The sequence below is a fragment of the Haliotis asinina genome, chromosome 9 (assembly GCF_037392515.1).
Source record: "Haliotis asinina isolate JCU_RB_2024 chromosome 9, JCU_Hal_asi_v2, whole genome shotgun sequence".
Taxonomy (NCBI): domain Eukaryota; kingdom Metazoa; phylum Mollusca; class Gastropoda; order Lepetellida; family Haliotidae; genus Haliotis; species Haliotis asinina.
The window spans coordinates 23343891-23362653 of record NC_090288.1 but is presented as its reverse complement, the minus strand read 5'-3'; the positions used below and the strand labels follow the sequence as shown (position 1 = coordinate 23362653).

At 38.3% G+C, this 18763-nt stretch overlaps 1 protein-coding gene across 1 annotated transcript in view; it reads left to right on the top strand.

Moving 5' to 3' along the window:
* The window catches only part of LOC137296913 (ankyrin repeat domain-containing protein 26-like), a 523769-nt gene extending 505695 nt beyond the window's left edge, over window positions 1-18074 (top strand). Inside the window, exons 41-42 of the mRNA XM_067828810.1 lie at window positions 11148-11320; window positions 17733-18074. Coding sequence (XP_067684911.1) covers window positions 11148-11320; window positions 17733-17854 — 295 coding nt within the window. The 3' untranslated portion in view covers window positions 17855-18074. The remainder of the gene's footprint in view (window positions 1-11147; window positions 11321-17732) is intronic.
* Window positions 18075-18763: the final 689 nt, after the last annotated feature.

Here is an 18763-nt window from a genome sequence, read left to right as displayed (position 1 = left end):
CTTTTAGTGCTTAGAAAAAAAATAAACTCATCAAAGTGCTTGTTAGTCCTACGTGTACATTTCAGGCATCCTTACAATTATGTATGTTCACGATACACAAAGTTTTTCATGATAGCTAGAGTTGATAAAGCCGAAATCTAGCATATCGATTGGTCAACGATCAAACCAATAGTCAATCTGTATCCAAGCTCTCTAGTGACCACACGTACTCTTCAGAAATTTAGCCCACGCCCCATCACCTGTCATTTCCTCTGCGTCAGGTATCTCATGATACGATTGGTCATATATAACAAATCAGGGACTATATTGAACAGTTAAGATACAAAACGTCCTATTCGGGAACTTTGACGCCCATCCCATGACCCTTTGTCTTATGTAGGTTAGGTTAGGTAGTGGAGCATGCCTCTGGCGTCGTGGCCCTTGCATGTACCCTCTCGTTTCTCCTCTTGATTATATTGATGAATTGAGCCCATTCATTATTTCTGTTTTCAAGGGCTTCTTTAAGATTGTTGTTGGCTGTTGACCTGATTTCATCATATTCGGGGCATCTGAATAAGATGTGCTCAAGATCTTCCTCTTCTTGATTACAAAATGTGCAAATGGGGTCAGTTGCCAGATGATATTTGGCTAGATAGCTCTGACAGGGAAAGTGGTTCAGTCGGATTCTAGAGATGGTAACTTGATCCGTTCTTTTGATATTTTTGTAGAAAATTCTGTTGGGTTTTTCCTGCAGTTCAAAGTACTTTCGACCTTTGCTGTTATTGAGCCAGATATTTGACCATTTATCACTAGAGGTTTCCTTCACTCTGCATTTCAAACTTAGTAGAGATGACATAGGTTTTAGCAGAGGACCACACTCAGATGCTTGCTTGGCAAGTTCGTCAGCCTTTTCGTTCCCAATAATCCCTACATGGCTTGGGATCCATTGTCTTATGTATGTGCAAGGAATAGCATTATACAATATTTATGCATGTATGTTGGTATATTTTCTGCGTTAAATCTAGATGAACCAAAGCGGCAAACTGAATCTGTTATATGTAAGTCACAGACCAGCTTATTACTACTTTCCATAAAATATTCAGTAGACACTAGCAATGTGTCAGCAAAAACGCTTCTTTCATAGATTATTATGCATGTGCGTAAATTCATCTTTACTGCCATTGACATACATGTTTTGAACAATTTAATCTCTTACAGAGGGACATCATTTGGTTTATGTATGTCTTACATACAATGAAACGGACTGGCAAACGTCGAGACATCAAATGCAGATGTTCAAGCTGTGATGTGTTTTTGTGTGTTAACTGTTTTGAGGCCTACCATAAAGACTTGTTCCAAGGACGATAACGCTTTATGCACTAGTTGTGTTGTACAAATGGTACAGTATACCATTCTTGTCAGTTGTTGGGCACAATGTGTAAAGCCCACGCGATACTGCTGGAATATAGCTAAAATCGCTGTAAAACTAAATTCACTCATTCTCTTCAATTGTTGCATTTCAGTTGTTATTCTTTTACATGTCCAAAATACTAAGACATGTGTGTTCACCATCTGAGAACGAATACACTCATCATAGTGTCAGTCTACTCCCATATGTCTTATGTGTTTCTTTCATACATCATTACAGTAACCGATGTTATGTTTACAATACACAAATTGTTGCATGATAGTTGATACAGCCGAAACACAACATAGCCATTGGTCAACGATAAAGCCAATAATCAATCTCTACCATATCACTTTGAGTGTCCAAACATGCTCTTCAGAAATTTAGGCCACGCCCCATCACTTTGCCCTTCCTATGTGACAGGTTCTCACTATACGATTGCTCAAAGTATCAGCCAATATAATGAGTAACTGAGATAAAATGCGTTACATTCGGGATATTTTATCCCTTCACATGACGGGAAGCTTTGTTTAGCATCGAGTAATGATAAATGTATCATGCAGTATGTATGTGTATGAATGGAGATGTATGTTTGCAGCGTTAAGTTAAGACAAGCTATAAATTTCTATATGCTCCATGTTACTTACACACCTATTGATACTTTCCTTGAAATAGTCTAGACGATTATAATACAAGCACCCCTATTTTTAAACTCTATTATAAATAATATCTTATAATTCAGTCCATACGATGAGAGAGACAGAAGGAGTTTGTATATTTGTTCATCTCGTACGTACAAAGACCACGTAGGTGTTGATAAAAATACAGCACACACTGGCAAAGGGGTATGAGAGACACAGGCAATAAATTACATGAAATGCTGTAATATATGTATTCACATCGGCCTCTTTCCCATTTACATCTTACGACACAATTAAATAATCAGTACTTGTTTGTGAGACTAGACAGTTTCCTGTCATATCTGAGACCTTCCAGGGAAATCAGGCATGATTAGCACTAATTAGCCTCGTCGCAGCAATCAGTCAGTCAGCGAAGGGTGCCAGGTGTTGGTCAGTGGAGCGGCTCCAGGGCTTAATGAGTTAACTATGAGTAAACTCAAGCTTAAACCTGTTCCATGATATGAAGTTTTAACATTTCTGACTTTTCTGATTTTATTACAAAAACATGTTTTTATTACATGCTGAGTTGAGTATCGAAATGTTATAAGGTTTTGCACATCCTAACACATTATGAAATAAAAGTAACAGATTAACATCATCCGTAAGCCTGAACTAAAAAAAGAACTGAAAATTAAAGGAGAATACTAACGTAAAACTTTTTTTTGATATATGGAAAGATGCATCCTAAAGATCACTTTCTGTATCCAAATTTCTCAAAAAGTTAGTAAAATCACAATAAATACATGAAAAACAACCTCAGATTTCCATTTATGATGGAAACGCCTGACAGTTAATGAGCAGAGGTGATATCACATGACGTCAAATGTGACCATTGCCGGAGGCTTCCTCTTTGATTTTATTTGACAACTTTACAGTGACCATGGATTCTGAACCTGTAATGTATGTTCCCAAAGTCATGTTTTACCTGGGAGTTAGACCGTACCAATACCAGCTGGTTTTACATCATGCAGGAGAAACTTCCAGTGAAGATGAAGAAGAATCATCAATCAAAACAGAGGCTCCAATTTCATTCAATTCAAATCAATTTATTTATTTGGTACTTTGGCATTGTGACCCAAAGTACAATTGATTCTGACGACATAGCCTTAACATGTGACAGGAAGAACATACATATCTTCATGAAAAGGAAAACACACGTTTGATGAAAATTGCAAGAGAAGTTATGGTTTGGGTTGGACAGACAGACTTTTGAAAATGATACTATGTAATTATTTTGTTCCGAGATGTGCATACCTTTCACATACAAATAATAAATGGTACTCATCTTCGAGAACTCCTAGGCTACAACATACATACATAGTGCATACAGGAATGCTTTCAGTAGTACAATGTTTTTTTCCTCAATAAGTTGAGTTTAAGCTAATGTAATGCAATACATAATTTATGGAATGCACAAATCAAGGTGTTATCACTTAATGCTGCAAGGTATATTTCAGGCTGTAATAATGATTTGAAAGTCGAGTAATTCCTTAGCTTTGTGGATGTACAGAGTCAAATCTGGGAATGTATATCACAGATTCTTTGTGCGAAAGTGCTGTTAAACGTTTGTATTTTTCCTGCATCTTACTATCCAAAAATATGAATCACCAGTTGCGAAAAATAAGTGATGGGCATCTGAAACCCATGTATGCTTATCAGAATAGATAACACTGGTGAGGAAGGTGGTGTTACTCCATTCTTAATATTTTTAACCAAAACTTTATAATGCGCCTTTGAGTAGAAACGTTTGCGTATCTAACGCACCCGCCAATATGGCCTCATTTGATGCACACTTGGAAACATTTCAAAATGATATGTATGTATGTATGCAGTTTGTTCTTTTTCTATGCATCCACAATACCTTTTACAAGATAAATGCATTAGAAATGCTTATCTTAGAGAGACATCTTTGAAGAACATTTGTCTTTTCATAAGTTTGTCATATAAACAACAGTCGAATAATCAGTTCTATCGGTTCAGTTAGATTGTTAAGGTGCTACGTTTTTGTAATAAAATCAGAAAAGTCAGAAATGTTAAAACTTCATATCATGGAACAGGTTTAAGCTTAAGTTTACTCATAGTTAAGGGTGGAGAACTCATACTGTCTTCACCAGAAGGAATATCTTCAACTTGGGTTTTCAGTCATTTTCCAGGCTTACCCCAAAGTACCAACGCTCTTTGTAATAAAATAGCCTAAGTCCAAAATGTTTCTGGACATTGAAGATTTTATTGCATAGTGCATTGTTATTACATAGTGGGTTGCTACGAGAGTATCCCAGTTTGTAATATCCTGTCATATAATTTGTCTAAGTCAGTGTAAGAAACTCCTAAAGAAAGCCATAGCTTAAAAATGTTGCTGGCCCTGTTAACATGTAACCAGCCATGAAGTAAAAATAGGCAATCAAGGTATGGTGTTTAAGTAAATAATGAATTACTTGTAGTGAAGTAAACTAAAACATGTGCAAAAGCAAAATTAATAAAACGATAAATTGGTGGTCACTGTTGATTCATTTAGTGTCACTGCCATCTGAATTAGAAAAGCAGAAGAGAACACCATTATTCATTGGTTGAAAGCATTCTCTAGACCAGTCACATTTAGCGTTAGATAAATGAGTACGTTGATCTGTGGAGGCGCACAGGGCTGCCTATGAAATCATCGTAAACCTGCCTAGTAACCAGCAAGCAGCGGGCCACCATGCAGATGCTATTTCATACACTAAGTGCAAAACTCTTTTGAACTTTAAACATTTTATTACATTGTCATTACATAGTGGGGTGCCACAGTGCACTTGCATGTCTGGCACCCTCGGCGAGCCACCTCCTCGTGGTGGGTGCTGGGTAACGCCAAGAGCTCGCCGACATCCCCGTAGTGGACCCAGGGGGGATATTTGGTCCACCAACCCGTTTGCCGTGGGTTGCAGCCCTGTGTCGGCGGAGGAGGGGATCCTGGTGGTTGAGGGCAATAGGAGCTTGCAACCGTGTTCCTGTTGCTCAATACACCACTTCGGCCCTGACTTCGCCTAGACGGGTGGTCGATTAGGCCCGGTTCGACCAATCGGCTGGTCATGCCAAGCCCTGTGCATGGGGCATTATTATATTTATCAATGCACATATATCATTTGGAATCGTTGTAAATTTGGACTTGGCTTTATAATCTAAAACATTTTGAATTTGAAGTATGTTGTTCTGTAATTTGCCTAGAGTCCTATGCCAGAAGGCGGTGGCTCATGGGCCAATCTGGTAGAATTATTAATCTCTTAATTCTTCTGCTGGAGTTATATCATCCGGGTATCCTTGGTGTTGCAAGCTGGAGGCCCGCTTGCTTTAGCATTGTCCTTGTGATACTCCGTGGTGGGTGGGGAGCTCGGATGATGAACTATATGACACCAATCATGGCTTATGAAATACCCCCCAAAAAAAACAAACGTCCACTTGAAATTGATCCCGTTGATACTTCTCATAGACCGTCTCTATCGATTGAGTATTGGCCATGTTTCCTCGTTATTGAGACTCCGGACAAGACACCATTGAAGTTGAACCCTTTCGCAGTATCTAAGGGCATTCAAGGTATTGCTGGGGATGTTAAGAACATTAGACGTTTGCGTTCGGGTGCATTGCTAATAGAGTGTGGCAAGAGACAGCAGACAACCAATCTGATGAACATTGAATCTTTTGTGGGCATTCCGGTCACGGTCTCTGCTCACAAGACCTTGAACACAAGTAAAGGTATCGTCAGAGATCGTGATCGGTTGTTTGCTGACATGTCCGAGCTTGATATAGCATGCGAAATGAAGGATCAAGGTGTGCTGTATGTGAAGCGCTTTTCCACCCGAAAAAACAATGAAACAATCCAAACAAATACCTATCTGTTTTCTTTTTCATTGCTGAATGCTCCCAAATCAGTAAAGGCGGGTTGCTGCAATATCCAAGTTGAAACCTACATCCCCAACCTGCTCAGGTGTTTTAAATGTCAGAAATATGGACACAGTGTATCTACCTGCACATTGTCTGTGTGTGCTCACTGTGGTGAGAAGACGCACACAACAGAAGATTGTGACAGTGACTTTAAAAAATGCACTAACTGCTCTGGCGACCATTCATCTTCGTCAAAACAGTGTCCAATATGGAAAGAGCAAATGGCGATTAACAAAATAAAGTTCACCCAAAATATCTCTTTTTCTGAGGCAAAGAAACCGGTGAAGAGATCTGACCTTCTAGAAAGTTATGCTACAGTAGCAAAATCATCATCTGAATCCAGCTCTAAAATAACAAAATCATCCACAGGATGCCAAACTACCTTGACTTGGGTCAGTTCCAACTCCCCACAGGTTTTATACCCTGCTATATCATCCCAGACTGAGGAATCACTTCCTACTACATCAAAGTCCTCTGATCATAAGTCATCTTCACAGTCACGCTCTGAGTCTCATTCAACAGCTGATAGACAACAAATTGTTAAAACTAAACCCAAACCTAAGTCTGATGCTTCAAAACAACAAAGTGGCAGAGCTCCTAAGGGGTCACAAAATAAAATTCAATTGTTTAATAAATATGGGTCTCTTGAAGCTATGGAAGTTTCTGAAAATGTCCATTCTAGGGCACATAGCTTGTCGCCCTCCAAAAGAGTGCAGGATAGATCCCCAAAAAATCCCCCCAAAAGATAGTTTATTCCAATAATATTGTACAATGGAACTGCAGAGGATTGAGGACTAATTTACATGAATTACAGCTATTAGTCCAAGATTTCACACCTTCAGCGTTATGTCTCCAAGAGACATATTTAAAACAAACAGATGCATTTGACCTTCGTCATTTTAATGCATATCATTGTTTTTCACCTCAGGGTGATAGGGCCACTGGCGGATCATCCATTTTAGTCAAACCAAAACGTTATTCAAAGCCCTGTTTCACTTAATACTAATATGCAGGCTGTTGCAGTGAGAATTATTTTACATGTAGCATTTACGCTATGCTCTCTATATATTTCACCATCTTCGGCTTTTGCCAAAACCGATCTTCAAGCTCTATATGATCAGCTCCCGAAGCCCTGTATTATAATGGGAGATTTAAATGGCCACAACCCACTCTTGGGTAGTGTAAATACAAACACTAGAGGTAAATTGTTGGAGGACTTTTGTTCTGACAATGATTTATGTATTTATAATGATGGTTCCAACACATATTTACACCCTGGTACAGGGACTTATTCTGCTCTCGACTTGTCACTTACAAATTCAGAACTATTAAATGAATTTGAATGGTCAGTTCACGATGACCTCTGTGGAAGTGACCATTTTCCTACTATATTAAAAGCTGTAACTCCATCTGATGTTCCTCCATCATCAAGGCGGAATTTTACAAAGGCTAACTGGACTTTATATGAAACACTGTGTGCTGAAAAACTTAAACCCGAACTTTTTATTGACGTTCCTGATGCTATTAAATGTTTTACTGATGAACTGAATTCCATAGCTGATGAGTGTATACCAAATTCCTCTGTAGTTCCACACATAAGAAAACCATGGTTCAACGATGAGTGCAAACAAGCCAGGAAGGCAAGGAAAAAGGCAGAACATTATTTCCGTCGCCATCCTATGGTACATAATTTAAATAAATTTAAAATTTTAAATGCTAAAGCGTGGCATACTTTTAAACAAAACAAACGCCAATCTTGGCAAAATTATGTGTCCAAAATAAATTCTCGGACACCTATGTCCAAGGTATGGAACATGGTCCAGAAAATCAAAGGTAAAGGTACTAAATCTACTGTCCATCATCTCAAACATGGAGATCAATTGCTTACTGATAAATCAGATATTGCTAATAAACTAGGTGAAACCCTTGCTAAACACTCTTCCTCTTCAAATTATGTACCAAAATTTCAGCAATATCAAAAACAAGAAGAAAAGAAAACTATTAATTTCAATTCTGATAATGGGGAAGATTATAATGAAACGTTTTCTATTCATGAACTCCATACTGCTCTTGATCTAGCTCATGACACTGCTACTGGAGCTGATAACATACATTATCAACTCCTGAAGCACTTACCAGAATCCTGCCTAGAAACTCTTCTCAATATTTTTGATGATATTTGGACATCGGGTAACTTTCCTCCCTCATGGCGTGATGCCATAGTAGTACCCATACCTAAACCTGGACGTGATCATACGGATCCATCCAATTATCGTCCGATTTCATTAACTAGCTGTGTTTGCAAGACCATGGAACGCATGATAAATAATCGACTAGTTTGGTACTTGGAAACAAATAACCTTATAGCTGATATACAGTGTGGTTTCCGTAAAAACAGAAGTACTGTCGATCACTTAGTGCGTTTAGAATCATTTATTAAAAATGCACTAATTAATAAACAACATGCTGTGTCTATCTTTTTTGATCTAGAAAAAGCATATGACACAACCTGGAAATATGGTATTTTAAGAGACCTACATGACTACAGCTTGCGAGGTCGTTTACCTCAATTTATAGCAAATTTTTTAAATGACACAGTTTCAAGTCCGAGTGGGTTCTACCCTGTCTGATCATTACAATCAGGATCAGGGTGTTCCACAAGGCAGTATTTTGTCTGTCACACTTTTTAGCATAAAGATAAACAGTTTATCAAAAGTTTTAAACGATTCAATTGATGGATCGTTATTTGTGGATGATTTTAATATTTCTTGTCGTGGGAAAAATATGCATACTATTGAACGACAACTGCAGTTGTGTTTAAACAAAATAAATAAATGGTGTCTTGAAAACGGCTTTAAATTTTCTAAATCCAAAACTAACTGTATACATTTTTGCAGAAAATATAAACCACATAAGGACCCTGAACTATCTCTAGATGGCACTCCCATCAAAGTTGTAAAGGAGGCCAAGTTCTTGGGCCTAATCTTTGACTCCCATTTAACATTTCTGCCTCATATCAAGTCCCTTAAAACTAAATGCTTGAAGGCTCTTGACTTGTTGAAAGTTGTTTCCAACTCAAAATGGGGAGGGGATCAAGCAACCCTCTTACACCTGTATCGATCACTCATATGATTGAAACTCAATTATGGTTCCATCGTATATGGTGGAGCCTGCAACAGCAACCTTAAACTTCTTGATTCTGTCCACCATCAAGGCTTAAGACTTTGCCTTGGTTCCTTCAGAACTTCACCTATTGACAGTCTCTATGTTGAGGCCGATGAACCATCTCTTACTCAACGTTGTATAAAATTGTCTTTACAATACATTACTAAATTATATTCTAATGAATCTAACCCTGCCTATAACTGTGTGTTCAATCCCCTTTATGAGGATTTGTATAACAAAAAGTCTTCTCTTGTTCCACCTCTTGGGCACAGAATTAAACCATTTATTTCTTCTGCTGGTATTGAGCTGGAAAGTATATCGCCTTCCCGTCTTCTTTCTTCTCCTCCTTGGCAGTTGGTTAGGCCACAAGTTGACCTAAAATTAACATTTTTTTTTTAAATCAGAAACAAATGACTTACAATATAAACAAGAATATCATCAATTAAAGCATAAATATAGCAATTACAAACCCTTGTTTACAGATGGGTCCAAGGACGGTGGCTCAGTGGCTTGTGCCACTGTCATTGGATCCAGAACAATATCTTCTAGATTACCAGATAATAGTTCTATTTTTACAGCTGAAGCTAACGCCATATTAACAGCTCTCAAATATATTCAAAGACACCCGAAACGTAAACAATATATAATCTATTCCGATTCTCTTTCCTGCCTTCAGGCTATTAAAAATATTTCTTGCAAACATCCACTTTTAATAGAAATTATTGAATTGTATAATGATCTTGCTACTGGCCAATACGACATCGTCTTTTGTTGGTTACTCAGCCATGTAGGCATTTCTGGTAACACACTGGCTGACCTTGCTGCTAAAGCAGCACTCAACAAATCTGTGACACCACTTCTTATTCCTTATAGTGATTACAAAGCCACCATTAGATCTTATATCCGTGATCTGATGCAAAAGAAGTGGGACACCCAAGTGGGTATCAATAAATTAAATGAGACAAAACCTTACATTGGTTATACCCACTTGGGTTGTCAGTCCAGATTTGAAGAGGTTATTTTGCGACGATGTCGTGTTGGCCACACTAGATACACTCATGTGTACCTGTTAAAAGGTGAAGATCCTCCATTTTGTATCCCTTGTGATGAGAGAGTAACGGTCAAGCATATTCTGCTTGACTGTGTTGAATTCTCCATCACAAGGGATAAGTATTTTACAGTTAAAACAATTAAGGATCTTTTTACCAGCGTTAATTCTCATTTAATTATAGGTTTTTTAAAAGAAATTGATTTTTTGGTTGAATTTTGAATGTTTCTGTAAATAGATGTATTTTAATGACTGGTAGTTTGAATTAGTAACTTGAATTGTTGGTGGTTGTACCCTCAAAGGGGGTTGAAGTATTGTAAAATTATTGTCCTCCTGAGAGGGTACGTAAGTCCACAAACATATAAAGTAAATTCTAAATTTCCACGTTTTTAATGGTAGTATAAGTGTATTTTTATTGTATGGCTAGATTTCTGAAATTGCTGACGGCTGAGGGGATGATGTAAATCCAGCTAGGGTCCATGCAGGTAGCAAAAGTACTGTAAGTCCCTATGGTCCCTAGTATGGTGATCTACCTCCAGTTGTTGGCAATCTATAGCCCGGTTTTATATTGTATTGTCCTCTATAGATAAATTGTTTTAGGCATAGCTACTAGTTTTACATTCATTTCTGTGATGTTCTAGTTGTTTTACTGTACTTCGTCGACTGATTGTTATAATGCTCATATATTCCATTTTAATGTTCCGTTCCCGTCACGATATGGCTGAAATATTGCTGATGTGACATTAACTTTTAACTCACTCACTCACTCACTCACTTGCATGTCTTTGGTCTCCATATATTGACATATTTTGTATCATTCAAAATAATGGTGGCTGTTAAAAGGATTTTGTTTAGTATAGTGAAAGTTAGTTGTGCTTCATTGCTTTCACAGGACATAGTATGAATGCCACACATGATAGCTTGAATGACATGTAATGTTGTTTCCTTTCAGATCTGAAAGACACCTTAACAAGTTTGTGACATCTTTCAACAACCTCAATGTGTCTGCCATCGGTAATGTCATATCTCCAGAAAGCAGTAATCTGAATGCCACAACAGAAGATCCTCTCAGTAACAAACTTCGTGCTGACCTTGACCACAGCATAGCAAAACACTTGGAAGCAGGTAGGAATCCCTTGAACATCATTGTCCTTAACTGTATGAGAGATGGTGAGATTTCATATCTCATTTTTCTCATTGAGACCTTGGGATCATCCCTTGTCATTTTACGGACAGTGGCAGAGAGCTGACAGAAGGTAGTTTGATCCCTAGCTATAACATACTAAAAGGTATTAAACGATGGTGCTTATTATCTTGCCAATGCTGAATGCAGTAAAGATCATGAGTTTCACAAAACTGGTAAAAGACCTGCATCACATTGGGCTTTTCTCACATATTATGATGGTTGTTCATTGGGGTTTTTGCTGGTCCATACAATATGTGCTACTAGAACCTAACAATGACTGTTTGCAGTGACTTCATTTTGTTTGTAGCACCATGACCAAGCAGTCTGTGCTTGGAGTTTGGCGCAGTACATGTGCACATGAACTAGCATCCAAAAGAAACATCACCAAATATTTTTCTGATCTAAATCAAAACTTAAGCTAAATATGGTAACAATAAATGTTTTATTGCAAAATCTTTCAGCAACTGTATTCACAAGAAAAACAATGATTTCCAGAAATGTACAATTTGGACATAATATTTCCCAAAATTTCCAAATCTGAAAATGTTTCCCAAAATTTCCAATTTGGAAAGACGATAAACAAGGTTTCGAATTTTTGTTTTAAATTTAGGAAGGATTTTACGGCTGCTCTTTTCAGTTTCTCCTTTACCCAATAACCATAAGCGTATAGACTTAATTACTAATATTCCACTCATCTTTTGTGCTGTTAGAGTTCTTACGGGCTAATGTACAGAGGTGTACATGGATTTGACATATTTATTCATGATAACTGCGGGAATAAACCTTATTTTTATAGTATGCATTTGTGATTCAAATTAAGGTAACTGCATCTGACGTGTGAAGTGACACATTTTTGAAAGTTGTGATCATTTTTAGAGTACATACAAATGTTTCCTATTTGTTGTCCTATACGATTAAATAGGAATTAATTCTATATGTTAGTATAACTTTACTCATCTGCATCTTTCTTGTCCTAAGTGTCAAGTGATATTTATTGTTATATTTGCAACTAGTATGTCCAGCATTTTCCAAAATACAGTCAAGTCTCCTTAATCCGACATCGCCCATTGAAATCTACGTCTTCGGATTACGGAGAATGTCGGATGATCTAACTCTCAGAACATATCACGCCCTATGATTGAAAACAGGACAATCATGATTCAAATCTCTGCTGTCAGTATGAAGAACAGTAAAGCAATAATCAGTTCAGAGTTCATGTATTTTATTAGCACATAACATAAAAATGCACAAATTTTATGTATCTCATTCGCAATATCAAACACATGTATATAGTATAAATTTTACAAATAACACCATTTGCTTGTACATGTACTCGCATGCGTCACATTCATTCTGTAAACATGCTTCTGTTAACATATGCAATCCGTATACACTATTTTTCTATCAAAAAAAGTGTTTGATGGTTTTCTAGCATTCAGCCTTGCTTCTGATTTTCCTGAGAATTTGTTGCATGCTTTCAATTGCATCCAGATGGGTCACGCTGAACACATCCAGATGATGTTCAACAAAACTTGCAGGCTCATCCAAGTATGTTTTGACATCAGAAGGGTTTGGAATGGTGGGTTCCTCACTGTCATGAACCTCGTCCTTGATTTCACCGGTTTCTCCTACTTCGGTCATCCTCACCATGTCGATGATCGCTTTGTCAGATAGTGATTCCACGCATGGTAGATCGCTGCCTGCATTAATGAAATGTTTGCTTCACGTGCTTGGCTCATACACTGTATTCACAGCTGTTGAGATTTTGGCAATTGTCTCCTCTGCATCGATGGCAACATCTCTAATCACAGAATGGCAGAATTTGGGTGTGGGGTCAGCAGTTAATGATGATCTCTTGTTTGACATCATTCCATGCACTTCTGATAAAGAGGAGGGCTCACTTCATGTCCAGGGCTTGTCGAGTTTCATTCTGTGCATTGTCTAGATAAAGCTTAATTTGATTTTTCCTGTGCAGCAGTTTAAAGTTCTTTATTATCCCGCATCAAATGGCTGAAGGTGCGACGTATTCGGCTGGCAAGTAGCATGGGAGGGCGTATTATCTAACAGCAGGATCACGTGACATCTTTGCTTTCGTATTTGTCGGTCAACGTTCACGAGCCAATCACAGAAAATTAAGGAAGTAATCCACACTTGTTTGTTTACGTACCAATGGCAAACAGACATGGGGTCAAATGTTTTTTCAAAAGATCTTGGCGGATTGAATGGAAAATATAAGCATGTAACTACCTAAGAAAAATGCTAATGAACTGAATGTTAAGATCCAATTCACCTTATTCGGTATTACTGATACATAACATTCTTTGAGTATTGATACTCAATAAGAGGCAGTCATAAATTGCTGGAGGGTGATGTTAGGGATGGACACTCAGTGTTTGTAAGAGGCCGCAGAGACCCATTTTAACCAAACATAGCCCACTCATCATAAACATAAAGTAATAATATACCTGCAACACATCTCCAAACTGTTATACATGTATATGTATCATTAATTACTCCCAAATAGTACACTGTAATGTGTGCTGTCATTGACAGCTCGTGACATATTTGACAGAAAGCAACAGGGGTTTTTATTCATGTACCAGTTTGAAATAAATTGGGTTGCAACATGCACTCCTGTCATCAAGACAACCATACGATTAAATGATGAAAACACAACACAAACAACAAGAGAAATCGCATGCTATGCAAGACCCAGCAGATGTGCCCCTTCCTCAGATGATGTGACAAGCAAATCTTGTATTATATACATATGGAAATTAATTAAGCAACACCAAATTCAAAGACACATAAAAACTTAACAAAGTTTAACGAAGTAATTTTGATGATTGATTATTCAATTTTGATGTATTGACATACAGCATGAGCTTTTCATGGGTTGATATGACGCGCGTGAAGCTTGCACAGCGCACGTGCATTGCTTTAACCTCAACTTTCGAAAAATGCACTTTTTCCCTGGGGTGTTTACAAGCGCAGGTTGTCGATTGCATTCGGTTTTTCATTCATTTCAATGTCATGGCACGTAGGAAATTATCAGAGGCCACTCGTTGGCAAATAATCGGCATGAGGAATGCTGGTATGTCTCTAAGACAAATCGGGACTCAAATCGGACGACATCATTCCATAATTTCAAAACTTTTGAAAAAATACCGGGCCACTAATGAAGTTAAAGACCTGCCTAGACCAGGAAGACCCAGGAAGACCACAGTCCGGGAGGACAGAGCTTTACTGAGACTTGTACGGCGCAGGTCCTTCGACTCGAGCTCTCGGTTGAGACAGGAGTGGCTTCCAGGGAGACCCATCTCGAACAGGACTGTTCGGAATCGTCTGAAAGCTGCAGGATACCGGGCAAGGAGGCCAATCAAGCGACCCAGACTGTCTCCAGCCCATAAGGCAGCCCGACTGGCCTGGTGTAATGACCGTTTGCACTGGAACATTGCCTCTTGGAGGAAGGTCCATTTCTCAGATGAGAGCCGGTTCTTGCTGCACATGGTGGACGGTCGTACTCGGGTCTGGAGGCAGAGGAACACAGCAATGGCTCCACGGAACATCCAGGAGACTGTGGCCTTTGGGGGAGGTTCCGTTATGGTATGGGGGTGCATTTCCATGAACTGCAAGTTGGATATCATTACCATCCGTGGCAACCTTAACGGTGTTCGTTACCAACAGGAGGTTCTTGACAGGGCTGTGGTACCTCATTTTGAGAACCATCCTCTGGCAACGAGACCCATATTTATGGACGACAATGCTAGACCTCACAGGGCGCATGCTGTAAATGATTTTTTGCGGCAAAATGCAATTGACAGAATTCCATGGCCTGCCATGAGCCCTGACCTCAACCCCATTGAACATTTGTGGGACTTTATTGGCCGTCGTGTGAGGCAGAGAGACCCACCAGTCCATAATCTCAACGAATTGACGGCTGCCCTGCATGAGGAGTGGAACAGGATCCCCCAGAATCAGATCCGGAGACTCATCCAAGGAATGAGGAGGCGTCTGGAATCGGTGGTGCGTGCGCAGGGAGGACACACTAGATATTGATGAAAGTCGGTGTGCAGACTCTCAGATGACTGTTCTTTCTTTCCATGTGACATTTGTGTTAATACACCTGACAACAACGTCTGTGGATGAATAGTAAATTGTGTCCATTTTTTCATGAATTTAAGACAGTTTTAAGAATTTGGATTTCGTTGCAATAAAGCAAAGTCTTGATACTTTTTCCCTTTAAGTTGTTTGTCAGAGATCGTCTGTTGAATAAAAAAGTGTCAAACTATATCAACCCGGCATATTTTGATTGTCAGAACACTTCAAAGTTGCTCCAATAGAAAAAATTGGGGTGTTGCTTGATTAATTTCCAGGTGTATATATAAATATTTAAATAGAAATCTTTTTACAGATAGACAAATAGTTAAGTAGATGCCTATTTTTAGATAGAACATATTTTTGGAATGCCATGTTAAACCAAACCTGTGACTACCTGTTTCATGCTGAAATATGATTCCAGTGGGTAGTTTTCTTCACTGATCTTACACCGTTTTCGGTAACATCGACTGAAGATTTTGCCATTATATTGTCATATGCATCATACTGAACCATATAACTGGAACATTGCTGAGTGCGGCGTAAAACTAAACTCACCCACTAACTCATACTGAACTTTGGTACATATGACCTCCAGAGATATTATATACAGTATGGTGTTTTGCGACCACGATGGAAATAAATAACTTCCCCTGTATATAACGTTTGTATCAGTAGTGGTAACGCTCCTTCGATTTCTTGAACAGTGTCTACCCAGATCAAACATAACAAAAATCAATGTAGAGTCCAATTTCTTATACACTCAGTGACTTTGATGATATCTTCCGATCAACTGGGATTATGTTTAATTACTTGTATACCCCTGGCAAGGGTTATATTACTGTCTGACGAGGAGAACCTCGCTTGTCCCCTGTCACACATAAAACGAATCAATCTGTACTATTGACCGACCGGTTGGCCAATTACAAGGGTATATGTTACATGTAGCTTTGATCTCGCCGGGATTACGTTAATCCCACACGCAATTTAGTTACCTAGACGTAAGGCGAGCTAGATCTCCCTCGTTGTAACACCAACAACATTGTGCTTCACCCAGCCTGGTTCCAGGGGTCTGTTGCAACAGATCCCGAGAACACCAGGCTGTGCTACACTAGATTAATGCTTAGCTCTGAACATATTTAATTTTTATAGTAACTATAAACAAATATTTTGATTGTCAGAACACTTCAAAGTTGCTCCAATAGAAAAAATTGGGGTGTTGCTTGATTAATTTCCAGGTGTATATGTTCTTTGCTCAGCTCTTTCATAATGCAGCTCTATTCTTTGCTCTGATCATTAATGCAGCACAACGTCACGCTCTCACTCACCCCAACAAAGTCAGACTTAGTTGTCCTTTTTTGGTTGCACATTGACCACATGATAAGAGATTACTTCATGAGTCTGTGAAAAATTGTTTCTTGGCGACTTTTTCCAAGAGCATCCCTTATTTGTTCAGTGGCATTGAGGTCTTTGATCTAGACAGCTACTCAGAGATGTCGGTACTCACATTTTGCACAAGCTCTTATCAAACCCGCTGTGCATGGTGTCGCATTGTCATATTGGAACTGAGGCCTGAACAATGAGCAGCCATGACATGGTCATGGACAAGGACCTGGTCAAGCCATATCCAACTGCATTCACATTCTCACAAATTGCGAAAAGATGAAACTGCATGTTCCAGGAGAAATCTCCCCAAACCATTATGATTCCACCAAAAGATCAATGGACTTAATGATGTCCACCACTACAACACCTCTCTCTCTCTTCCATTAACAAACCTCTGCATAAAATGTGACATGTTGCTAAACAATCCTATTCCATTGTCTGTTTCCAGCACCTTGTGTGCCAAGCGTAGACACTCATTATGCTTTACCCATGTTCTTGGCATGGGACGTCACACATGCCTGTTCTGACTTGGGGCAATTAAATGATTTTCTCAGGGTGTGAATTGTGTATCCACAGCATGCACAGCAACCACAGTAGACTGGCCAAGTACATGTTCCCTTCAACATTTGTGGCAGGAGAATTGTTTACTGGCTTTGTTAACATGTTTTTCCTAATTACGAACAAATTGCTCACATGTGTTGCTGGTTATGCCCATGAAATTGTGGTCACAAGACCATTATAGTATTTACCCATATCAACTACCTTGTACTAGAAATCATGTCTCCAACTGTGAAGTTTCTTTTTTATGTTGAGTATAAAGTTTTAAATTAGAAGGATTATGAAGTGTGATTCTAAATTTTCTTGCAGCCCCTCATGATGATTTGATGTCCATAGTTAAGGCAACAGAAGAATCAACTGTCAGCACTTCCCTTGCAAGGTCTTCTGCAGATTATAATGACTTTCTGAAGAGAAAATATTGTGTTTTCTGATCATACATAGTCAATAATAAACTCAATATCATTTGCTATTGAACTTAAAACAAATAACTGATTTTTTTTTATGGCATGATTGAACATATAAGGACAATTACATTGTACATTTGTTTTGCTTTCCATTAGCAAGGCAGTCTGCAGTTTTTTGTACAAATATTGTCTTTTCCAAACTTTTGTATTTTCGTGTATTTCTGGGTAAAATAAAATTTACATGAACTGTACATGTGAGAGTTGCGAGACCTGGCAATTTAACCACAAGAAAATGATTCCATTTTCAGCTGTAATGTAGTAATTCTTATTGTTATTGTGAACTGATTCAGTTGTTCTCAATAATTATCCCCTCAATAATCCATTTACCTAGAACCGTTAAACTTGGATACCCTTCACTCACAAATGTACGAGGGTATCAATATCTTATCTCCACATGTCAGCTGTTTTAACCTGCCTAACTTACGACTGGAGGCAGTGTGTATAGCAATCCTTTACTCAAAATAATGTTTTAACACTAGATGCCAGCATATAATGCTGAAAGGTGTTAAACAGCCATCACAAAAATATTTTAAGCCTTTTTGGGGGTAAATTAGAAACAGTTATGTGTTTTTAAAGAATGTAATTATGAATCGAAACTCTTGATTCCTGAAAACATTAATTAACTTCATCTGACACAAAACCTTGAGTTAAAAGTATGTCCTAAGTATGTGGCTGCCTTTAAAGTGCAAGTGTTTTTATGACTTTACACACATTTATGATTTCTCCATGACGGGGCTTAGATTGGAATTCAACTCCCAGTATTGCAGGCATGAAAACAATATTTTAAAAAACCCTAATTATGGGCTATTGCTCAATATGTTAAAAATAAATTGTAGTGTTCTTATATGTATACCTACATACTACATTGGAATGGGA